General features: G+C 41.7%; 1 protein-coding gene across 7 annotated transcripts; it reads right to left on the reverse strand.

Moving 5' to 3' along the window:
- Positions 1 to 6: 6 nt before the first annotated feature.
- LOC116391594 (protein kinase C and casein kinase substrate in neurons protein 2) lies at positions 7 to 11,570 on the reverse strand. 7 transcript variants are annotated; one of them, XM_031862342.1, is made up of 10 exons: positions 11,342 to 11,570; positions 8,892 to 8,959; positions 4,952 to 5,108; positions 4,482 to 4,717; positions 4,023 to 4,178; positions 3,188 to 3,363; positions 2,474 to 2,594; positions 2,273 to 2,343; positions 2,077 to 2,156; positions 7 to 1,889 (listed from the first exon to the last, which is right to left on the reverse strand). In XM_031862342.1, the coding sequence occupies exons 2-10, from the start codon at positions 8,949 to 8,951 to the stop codon at positions 1,780 to 1,782; spliced, it is 1,167 nt and encodes a 388-aa protein (XP_031718202.1). In that variant the 5' UTR covers positions 8,952 to 8,959; positions 11,342 to 11,570; the 3' UTR covers positions 7 to 1,779. The 7 variants fall into 7 exon arrangements, with proteins under 7 accessions (XP_031718202.1, XP_031718206.1, XP_031718200.1 ...); XM_031862346.1 differs by having other exon boundaries at positions 4,952 to 5,139; XM_031862340.1 differs by having other exon boundaries at positions 4,952 to 5,139; positions 11,250 to 11,570.
- Between the last annotated feature and the right edge of the window lie 358 nt (positions 11,571 to 11,928).

Raw genomic sequence — 11,928 nt, forward strand, 5'->3', positions numbered from 1 at the left:
ACTGAAGAAGGCAAAGGACAAGGGGAAGGCAAACGCAGCAGTGTCTTTACTTTGGTAAAGATGCCCTCCACGATAAGCGTCACACATACTACAGTATCAACAGACGGACAGGAAAACTATTTGTTCCCCAATACTTATTTAAAAGGAACAGTCTGACATGTTAAGAAATATGAATGTTTGGCGTCAAACTGAGATGGTGATGAAGAAGAGCAATATCAGTTTAATCTCTTAGCCTTCTGTGCAGAGATAGCTTTATGTCTGGGACATGATCAGACCTGGGCCCTGTTTGTCAGAAACATCTCAATGCTTAGATGATCCTCAAATTAAGATAAGTATGGCCTTAAGATGTTCATAGATAATATGACCTGGCTCAGTACAAAGACTGGAAACGGGAAGAAACTCCTTGCCTTGCCACTTATATAGCACTTTTCTACTGTAGCTGGCAGATTGCTTTATAGTTTGCCCCTCATTCACACAGCTTTATGGTGGTGGAGAGTCCATGCAAGGCAGTGATCTGACTATCACGAGCAATTTTGAGATTCAGTGTTGGATTGAACCACCAACTCTGCAAGTAATTGACAATCCACTCTTCCTTCTGAGCCTTATCCACCCCAAAGTACGCAGAACTCCAAAGCTGTCTTATTTATGCTGCTGAAAACAGCTGCCTGCTGGGGTTAAAAATGACACCAATAAGAGAGGTGAGACTGAACCAAAAACAACATATTCTCCTTCCCAACTCGTCGCTTGGTCAGTGGCCCTACGCTTTAAACTATGACACTCTCGCTACCCTCTAGCATAAGTTTTGGATGTGTCAGGGACAGCGTGTCAATATACGTTTCACAAGGGGAACAAAGAACGGTCCGCTGGGTGAAAGTCATGTGTTTCTTTGACCTGTCCAACCTCTACTCCCGCCCTTCACGGACTTTCTCACGCTTCGCACCACGTAAGCTGCTCAGAGCATCTAACAATGAAGAGGATGGGTTAACATTGGGGTCATACAGACGATAAAGGCGGCCTTTTATCAGACGTCAAGTGTTTGACGAGTTGGGAGTAAGAACAGGTTGCTTATAGAGCTATATAGCTTCACATGTCAAACTTTTCAAATAGGCAGTTCCCCTGTACCTGACACAGAGATGAAACTAAAATCAATCTTCCCATCTCATTGTTTTTTATTTGATAGCAAACCATATTCCTAAAAATGTCAAACTGTTCCTTTATAAAACAGAAGAGAAATACAGGTCTTGTGGTTATCTACTTCTATCAAGCTAACTCCACTTGTGCTTTGCTGCTTTCGATTATTTAGAATCACAGTATTCGAGTTACTTTCTTCATATGAGAGGCTTTGTGAGCATTTTAATAGCAATGTGTTGAGGTGTAAAGAAATAAAAACAGCTCAAGGAAAAGCAGTCCCGTAATGCAATTTCAGCACCAAATGGCTAGTTATATACCTTAAGAGCACTTTTTAACATTAAAGCATTGTTTATTATATGGCTTTAGTACAAGTGGTCTACGCATACTGTATATATTAAAACATTTCTTAAAATCCTTCGAGAGATCACACAACCTGGATAGTTTTTTCAAAATATCTGTTTGCTAAAATGTCCTCTTTAAGTGTGATCATACTCTCATCGTAGACCAGATCTTTGGCTAAGAGCTACTTGGTGTTTCTCTTTACAGCATTGATTTGATGTTTCCGACATTTAGACGTTAAACCAGGTTGTGATTTCCACAGTGAAACTAACCATGTGGTGTAGAAAGAATTATCATTTTCAGTCTAAACTACACCACCTCGACATAGTTGGCTGGGTAAAGCCCCTCACACCCGTCGTCCTTCATCCCCCGACACCAGCCCTGATCATCCTCATCCTCTATCTTCAAAAACTCCTCACCTGAAGGGCGACAGAAATAAAAAATTAGGATTGCAACCAGCAATATTTTTTATCAATTAATCGATTAATAGTTGTAGTTTTTTTTAAAAGGACCATTTCAGTTTCCCAGTGCTAAAGTTGACATCTTCAGATTGCTTTTAACGAGTGCAGTATGGTAAGTTCTGTAGGATTGTACGTGTGTATTTACCTGCTTTAAAAGACAGCTCATCTGTCTCCTGGCCAACATAGTCATACATAGCTCTTACTCTCACTCCTCCAATAATCACACTAGAGGAAAAGAAAGGGACGGAAAGGTAAACAGAAGAGAGAGAGGCAGATGGATGTCTGATCAGCTACAGCAACCTTTATAGAACAATCTCTTTAAATAAATAATAAATACTCACCTCCTCTCTATTGTTCCTTTCTTTTCGACTTCTTTTTTCCCTTTTTTGTTTTTCTTCTCGGGCATCCATTCCTTAAAATATGTTTGAAAAAAATAATTACCAAACATTTAACTTCAGACCTAAAAACTGAGAATTGAACTTCACATCGAACCAACCATTTTAGTAATAAAGTTGGTTGGAGAGGGACAACTACTGAAATACCTGGAAGTGAGGCCAGTCGGTGGGCATGCCGGGCCCGTTGGTGTTTTTCCACCAGCGAAGGTCCTCATGCTCATCGATGGTCATCAATGTGTTGTGGAGCTCATTGTACACAACCCTCACACTGAATAAGTGGTCGAGAGTAAATAAGAGAATCCAAAATGAGATTGACAAATACTTAATCTGAAGCACACAATGCAGAACTTGATTTATACAATACAGAGCTGTTATCCATATACTTCACATAGTTCAAATAGTTCAACTGACATTTCAACTGTTATCACTGCTGACAAATCAACTGACATTTGAATTATTTTACAATTATAATCATAACGTACAGGAATATAAGAGGATGGTGGTATTCATTTTAATTTAACCTGCGTATGTTCCTCTGATGCTTAAACTGTAACTAAAGTTAATTTAAGCCTCTACTTGCACTGTCATCCACATCCATTTTAAGTAAAGTGTTACCTACAAATTAAGCAGATTAATAGAGTATATCATTTCTATCATCTACGTACATCCCCGTGTGGCCCCTGCAGATTTTATAAAGTAATTAAATTGCTTTTATTGTTATTATTTCCTTTAATAGATTAGAAGTGAGTCACTGAGCCATGCCATAATGTTGCTGAACAGCTTTTGATAAGGGCTAAATTAAGTCAAATTATTGATTTTTACATACTTAGCTCTAAAGACGAGCAAAACGTAGTTGTTCACCTCTCATTGTTGGTAATGTCCAGGTGTTTGTGGATGGAGAGAAAGGCCTGTTTGAGGAAGACAATCCTCTTTCGCTCCTCGTCCTGCGATTGGTCAAAGATGGACTCCATCTCTTCCATGTAGCGTGGAGCGTAGCGGTTCACCTCCTCAAGGACTTTTTCATAGCGGGCACGGACCTGAACATTTAGACACGCTTTCACACACTGCTCAGGGGTGTCATTGGATTTACATATTCATAGACACTCACACAAAGGTATAAGTTACCCTATCCTCACCCCAACCCTAACTCCCTAGACAAAGGTTAAATTAAAACTAGATTGACAACTAAATGTAAAAACATAAAATGTTGAACAAAACTCTTCTTGTTCTTTCCTGCCTTTTGTTGGCACTTCAAGGTTTCTTGGCGCCATCGACTGTCGATCTGTGAGCTAGCCCTTGTACCATTGTACAAGTTGAATGGTGGGCATTTTTCTTTTTCTTATTTCATTTTGATGGACATTTTTGCAGTTGGGCAGAGTAAGTAATGCATTACGACCAGTGACTCGCAGCAGCATTTTTTTTGCCGTTTGAGTTGAAAATAGCCTGAAACAGACTGCGGGAAAGTCTGCTGCATCATCGCAAGCTTGTGTGTGTGCACGAGATACAACACCTTGGGCACCAACTCATAAATACACTGCTCTACAGCACAACTAGTGGTCAAAGACTCCACCGAGTGCCTATAATCATTGACAGAATTCAGTCGATAATCCGGAACAGATGGATTCCGATCGACAGACCCAGTCAAAAACCATCCAAACTTAATGAAAATAAGAACGAGATGAAACATGTTGCTTACCTTCTCAGCCTCCTGTTGAGCCAGCTCTCTCTCCTCTTGGATCTTCTTCTGTTTGTCGATGGCGACGTCCGGGTTTCCCTGACTGTGTACCTCTCGGTCCCTGGCTGCCTGCTCCTTACGGCTCACTTTGTGGTACGCCCTCCTGGCTTTATCCAACTGTGGAGGAACCGGAACATAACGTATTATCTGACGTATTATTAACGTATTATCTGAAAATGCAAGACAAATTGTTCACGAAGGAAATGTGTCTGTCGACATGGACTTTTCATGACATTCAAGAGCAATTCAACCTGTGAGTATACTTTGGAAAACTAAGATGCACCTGGCTTTGAAAGACTGTAGCTCATTCCCAGAGTAAAATTGTGGTGCATTAGGTCTCGGTGGTCCAAATATAAACCTTGAATTGAGGCCTTTTACTTAATGAGCATCCATTTGTGAAAAAATCTGAAAAATGCAGACCTTTTTAAGTCGTTTGGCCCATGGCTTCTGAGCACGTGTAAAGCCCGTCTCAATGTCCTGGGACTCCTTGAAGCCTCCAAACAACTTCTTGTGGAAGGTGTCCTTCTGCCAGGTCCTGACCCTGTCTCCATCCTCCGACACCAGGGAGCGACAGATGGAGGCGTGTAAGGAGGCCAGCCGGTCAGCAGAGGACAGAAAACACTGCCAAGCCTTCAGAAGAGATCCGTATAGAGGACCTGAGGGAAGACAACCAACACCAGGGAAACACAAATTCCTAAAATGTTCTTTGTGCTTTAGAAACAATTGTAATGACCAGCCACTCTTTACATGAAACATACTGTATAATAGAAACAAGAATATATATTACCATCTCTTATCACAAAAAGGAGATTTTATGATCACAGTAGTAGTAGTAGTAGTAGTAGTAGTAGTAGTAGTAACATGCTGCAGACAGAAATAGCAGTACTTACTGGAGTCCACTACTGGCTTCCACTTGTTGCTCCACTCACTGAGCTGCTGGGCGTACTGCCTCTCCACACGAGCTCTCTCTTGGAAACACGCCACTATGTCATTGCAGGCCTGGAAGGCATCTTCTGTTCGCTTCACAGTGGGCTGATAGTTCCCAGGCTGCCAGGACACAAAGAGAGAGGAAGATCTACTGTTCACACAAAATAAACAAGAGGATTAATGGACTCAGCGTTTTAAACCCTGATATTAATACCCAATAACATAATCATGTTTTGGGGTTAAAAGAAGCCAAAAATGGTCGATATTTTTTCCAGTATTGACTACAGCCTTTTAGCTTATTTCCTTTTTATCTTCACCATTTCAATGCCAGTTAATACAAACATTTTCATCTGCTCAGTTTAATCCTAGCAGAGTGGCAACAGCATGTCGACAATAAACGGATTTAGAAAAAGTGATTTAGAAATGTAAACCCAACACTAAAACGATTCAAGTCAGCACGACTCTTACACTCTTACTACCACTATTAATTCTACTGCTACTGAGTGTCAACATTAACGTTGCTAATACCATGACTGTTACTTCTATTAATGATAGTTTTATTCATATATTAAAACTATTACTACATCTACTGCTACTACATCTACAACTGCCACTACTGCTACACGCATTACAACCTGTACTGCTATTATTAGCTGCAGTAGTCTTTTTATTACTACTGATCGGCTAATAGCAGCACTCCTGCTCTCTCAGTAATTCAACTTTATTTATGTAGCACCTGTGCTGTGCTTCTGTGTTTTTAAATACATTAAAAGGAATAGTTCAACATTTTAGGAAGAAACACTTACACTCTTGCCAAGAGTTAAATGAGAAGATTGATACCACTCTCCTGACAGGCCGCTGGCTCCGGCTACTTATTTACTGTTCAGACGTGAGAATGATATCGATCTTCTCATCTGACACTCGGCAGTAAAGGGAAGAAGCGTATTTGCTGAAATGTCTCTCCCTTTAATCATTGCTCTGTTCCACTTAGGTCTCCCAGTCTCTGTGCCAGTTAACCAGCTTGCACAAATATTTGAAACAGCACAGCTAAGTGGTATGTAGCCATTATTAATTAGCTACACCAGCTCAACATTGAACAGTCAATATTGATCCGTCTCACATTGTCTTGTCAGTCAGTCATAACAAGGTCTAGCTTGCATGCGCATCTCCTTTCACAGCTGTGACACTGCTGCAGCTGTCCAAGGTCAAGCCTCACATGCCACAAGTGACACTTAACAGGCATTAGGTTTCCTGTGGTCAAATCTAATGCAGCGCAGGGTTTGGTCAGCGGGCGCAAGGACGAGGCCTGGCCATAAAAAAGCTAGACGGAGAGGGAGGACAAGAGAGCAGCAGATGCAAGGCCCTTACTATAATAACATATCTGGAGCAAATGTGTTGTTTGTGGATGTGGTATTTGGAAATCTCTCTGCAATTTTCCTGGCAGCCGCCGTGAGCTCAGCACTCACTCCTACTCTCTTTTTCACTCTCTGTCGGACTCTATCTGTTCATCACTGACGCTTTTAGAAAGCTGCTTGAAAGTTTCTGGACACCATATATGTTGCCATGTTGCGTTAGATCATCTGAGGCAATGCGCTTATTGCAAATACCATCAAATGAACATGTATAAGTAAGACAGAGACAAAAGTGAGCAGAAGTGTCTCTCGGCTGATGAACAGGGTATCTCTGTCTTATCATTGATGCTAACACTGTCCGCATACTGTTCATATACACTAAAAAGGTTTCACATGGTACTCAGAGCACAGTTTGTTCATGCCTCTTGATACTGTCAGCCACAATGCTCTTTATTCTATTTTTAATTTTATTTGGCAAAATCTCTGAAAGTTGATATTTCACTCTTCACAAAAACAATTGCAATAGACATGAAGACTTGATGCTTTGAATGAAACACTAGTTTCCTTTTGCTCTAATCAGAATCAATCGGAGTACTTCCTATTAGTGGCCTGCTGTTTCTCTCTCTTTTTCTTCTTTCGTTCTTTCTGCCCGTCGTGGTTTGCACTGATTCTCCTCACTCATCTGAGAATTAAACAGAAACAGCTGAGGAATCCAGTGTGAGGCCAACGGCAACGCTGCAGAGACCCAGTTGGCCAATCTCTGAGGCAGATGCAAATCGGCGACTGGAGAATCTGGAGCAATAAAACGCAGTATCGAAGAAAGTGGCCACAGGGTTCCCTTGAAAAAAAATCACATTTCATGTATACATACAGTATATACGTATGGATATATATCCCGACTATAAAGGACCACTAGCAGAAGTAATGTTAGCAGTTACCAAGCTGCAGTAAACTTGTCACAGCTGCATGTATCTATTAGTACACTTCTACAGAATGCACGATAATTGCCAATATGTTAAAGTGGTGGTGACTTTGCAAATCCAAAACAAAAGAGCCTAGGTCTGCCGTATAATGACAGACAGCCCTCGAGCATGTCGGCAGGATGACACAGACGAACTGGCCTGGAAACACGTCCAACACAACAGGAGGCTGCCAAAATTACAGGAGGGAAGAGATGAAAGTGGGGAAGCACATCGAGGGCCAACGGGAGACAAAGCCGGTGTTAAAGCGGCAGCACACTCAAATTAGAGTCGGGCACTTTGAATGTTGGAAGTGTTTACAGCTTTAAAAACATGGTGGCAAAGCAGAACTGAGTCTCGTAAACAGAGTGCAAAGCCGTTCATATACAGAAAGAGAGTTTGATGTTTGTTACTGGTGCTGAATTGGAGTAAAGAAGATTTGAGCAATTTGCATAAAAGGTTACAGATATTTCTCAAGACTTATGCTGAAATAGAAGTATAAACAAGTTCCGTTTAACTGTGAGTGTAATTCATCATGTGTTATCATGGGAATAGTTCTCAATGAAATGGTCCAGTGTGCTGTAGATCCAAAGCTGTGAAATGTATTGTTTCTTTGTAAAACATGATGTATGCATGCACTTTTTATTTACTAGCTCACTTATTTCTTTTAAACTGATTCATTTTCATCCTTTTCTTTATTATGTCTAGCTGAGAACTGTGAATGAAACATGATGAGCAATATCCTGTCAATAAGATACTGCACCCAGGGTCTAAACTTGGTTCGGGTTTTACATTATGTTCTGTAAGTAAAGTTCACCACTTACTGCAATTTTATGCAAGATGATTGAGATTTTATTTTTAAAGGAATTAGTTTGACAGTTTGGGAAATAAGCTTATTTCCTGCGAGAGTTAGATGAGAAGATCAATACTACTCCCATGTCTGTGTCGTAAATATGAAGCTGCGGGCAGTTAGCTTAGCACAGACTAAAAACAGCTGGAACAGCTGGCTCTATCTGAAGGTAACAAAATCCACCTCCCAGCACACCTTAAACTCACAAGACTTCAGGAAGTCACTGTCTAACGTTCGCTTTAAGTCACTTTGGACAAATGAATGTAATATCAGAAAAGAAGCGAAAAGATCTCATAGGAGCTGAACACCTCATCTAGCAGAAGAACCCACAAATAAAAACATCATGCAGCAGTGCTATAGCAGAACAATGATGTTACAGAGAGAAAGGAAAATGGAAAAATCGTGTCCTGGATCCCCAGAGACATGAGCCCCGTGCTTTACGGTCTACTTTGTCGAGAAACACAGACAATCAAATACCTAATGAGCTGCGCACTATCACAAAACCTCCCTGGAACACAGTTAACCCAAGCACGTCAATTCAGAGTGTACAAAGGTTACTATTCACATTTACAAATAAAAGCACAGCCTTGTTCACACTGATACGCAGCCCCAACGACAAAACTGTTCCGTCTGGTTAGAAAAGGAAGGTCACCGAGACCTAAGAGACCAGGGGGAAGTCTTTCTTGTCCCTGAAGACAAACAGACAAAGACAGAGTCACGCACAAAACACACACAGTCTTACCATCCAGAAGCTGCGATTGCTGGCATCTTCACTGCTGTTGTCTGATGGTGGCGTCGACATCCTGTTCTCTGAGAGAGTAAAGAGCATGTGATTACTTCAGAGTATGGTATCGCTCTTCTTTTTAATCTGCACACTGACCTTTCTGTAATCAGCTTTCATGTGTTGCTAATGAAGTCTTTGGGGCTTTGTATCAACTATGAAATGTTATTTAAATCAAAAATATGATATATGTATTATAAAATGAGCCTTCCTTGAGTGACAATCTCGACCATGAAGCTGTATTTCAGTTCAGCAGAAACTATCCCAGTTAGTGAATGTACAGTATGTGAGTCTTATTATTATAGACTGTGTTCTCACATGATAAATGTGATTATGTTTCATAATTCAGTTCAAAACCAACATCACAAATCCCTCCACATGGGAGTCAGTGGAGAACCACATATCCATTAGGAAACCACGTCCTCGCATCCTTTCCTTGTGAGAGATGCCCCACTGACAGATGAACTCACTTACCCCACTTTGACAAATTAGAGTCACAAATATGAATTACTTTTATAGTGGACATTTGATTACTGATGAAAAATGAATCGCATGTATGGGGTACAACTGCAGAAGTATCTCCTGGGGTACAAGTACCACTGGTTGGGAATCACTGTTTTATTGTGCAGTATGTCTACTTGAGTGTCTGTGATCGGAGAGCATCTGATATCCCCTCAGATAAATGGCCGCTCATATAATGGAGGCTCTCTAGACCCGTTAAAGACTTGTAGCTGCTGTTGGAAGTTGATGTGTACAGTAAATCAAGGCATACCGTAACAACAGCAGTGAGCAAGGAGTGTCTTCTCCCAGCAATCCAACTTTGAAACATGATTCTAAGATCAATAGGGGGTAAAGGTCATCACATCCTATCATTCACACTCATTTAGGAAAGAAACAAGTACAAAGTTCTGTCTGTCTCAAAAGGAAGTGATCGACATGAAGTACTTGAGATATTTGAATGACTTTATGCTCGTCTGGTTCCACTTCCAAAACTGAAACTTTTCCAGTTAAATATTTAAGCACGTAGCAGTTTTGCCTTCTGGTGTTTCAAACGGAGCAGAACTCCACCCACCCACAGCCTTCATGCCTGTTTTTCCTCCCTGCAGCCATCTCTCCATGGCTCTGGCACAATTAGATTCAATGATTTCCCTCCACATCCTGCTGTTCACGGGGCATCACATGCTCCAGTAGGAGCATAATGCCATGCCTCTCCCTGCCTCGCTCTTCCTCAGCTTACTGTTGTGTTACTCAGCCGCTGAGGTTGTGATAGAGAACACAACCCTGTGTTCTGCCGGAGGTCAGAAAAAATAATGAATCGCCTCACTTTTAACCCTTGACCTGGACTTCCTGTCCCCTGGCTGCCGTGGTCTCCTCGGGGTACTGTGTCTGAGTTTCCAGAGGAAAGTGGGGGTGGGGGAGCTCTGCTGTGCCTTCCCTAATATCAAATCATTTGGTGCATTCCTGCAAGTTTTACTAAGTAGTCTCCGATCTCATGACACAAGCAAAGTGCCTGGGGGAATTTAATCCCAACTGTATATGAGATTTACCCTCTTAGTACACCAGCAAGTCACTTAGCTGTAATCTACTTGCCTCTCAAATGTGATTTTATACCCTTCATAAGCATTATGATCTGTCTATGTAAAAGAGAAAGCGTGCTGTGCACCATAGGCCTTTCAAATATCATTTCATAGACTTTATGATCAATTCAAACATCCTCCAAAAGGCTGGGGTGGGCCTCTGTATCCTGAATATGTAAATAAATTAAAAATAACAATAATACAAACGAAACACATTTAAGTTAGAAAAGCCTGACTGGAACTTCTGATTGGCTCTCTGTGTCGTGAGGAATATTCGTAACATTGTGACTTTCATTGAGCTACAAAAGTTAGAAGCTCGTTGTAGAATCACGTACTTACATTTGCATACATTTCACTATAAGTTATGCACCGAGTATACTGTATAACTTACCACCTACCAGCACAGATCTAATTCCACCATGGGTCCTCCAGACTTTTTATAATCTCTTGGCAGGTCAGACAGGAAATTTGTTCCCCCAGTTTTCCAAAGTCCTGTAGCGACCCAGTCCTCCCAGGATCTAAAACTCTAACTTTTCATGTAAAATCTGCACAACAACTGACTGAAACGGAAGGTCATTCGCGCTTATAAGATCCCATCTGGAGTTTCCAACCAACCCCTGAATCCTGCACCCAGTCTGGCACACACACTCACTCCTCCCCCCGTCCCCGTTTCATCTGTCACACATAACTCACCGCACACACACATTGCATAGAGGAAATATATAGTAACAAATGAACTCACAGGGCAGAAATAGGAGCTCAATCCCTCCATTAGATCTCTCTGAAATGCAGCTACAGCCATGGAAGGCTAACAAGCCGCTCCCAGTTGCTTACCTCTGTAAATGTTGGGGCCCTCTCTGCTTCAAACCCCCCTTTCTTCTTTTGTTGGGCAGCTTCAAACTTTTTTCCAGTTCAATCTTTGTGCAGACTCCGAGGCTCCTTCTCTCTCTCCGTCTCGTCTTCTTTACACTTCTCCTCGTCCTCTCCCACTTTGATTTTCCACTCGTTCTGGACAGTGCTGCTCCTGCTCTTCCCTTTTCTTTGGCCCACTGTTTGTGTCAGATGAGTTGGCTTCTTTTTTTTTTCTTCCCTCCTTCTTCTTCCTCACAACCCCCCCCCCCCCCCCCCCCCCCCCCCCCCCCCCTCTCTCTCTCTCTCTCTCTCTCTCTCTCTCTCTCTCTCTCTCTCTCTCTCTCTCTCTCTCTCTCTCTCTCTCTCTCTTACCCTCTCTCTCCAAAACAGCTGCAGGAAACTCTTGTTCTTTGAACTCCACCACTTGTTGAAGATCGTCTCTGTTTTTCTCTTTCATTCACTCGCTTCACCTTCCTCACAGTAGTCTTAACCTCTTAATGAGGCCGGCTATATGGTGGGTTTTCTGTGTGTTTGTTTATGTGTGTGTGTGTGTGTGTGTGTGTGTGTGT

This window comes from Anarrhichthys ocellatus, unplaced genomic scaffold (assembly GCF_004355925.1).
Source record: "Anarrhichthys ocellatus isolate YVR2014 unplaced genomic scaffold, GSC_Weel_1.0 scaffold26, whole genome shotgun sequence".
Classification (NCBI taxonomy): Eukaryota; Metazoa; Chordata; class Actinopteri; order Perciformes; family Anarhichadidae; genus Anarrhichthys; species Anarrhichthys ocellatus.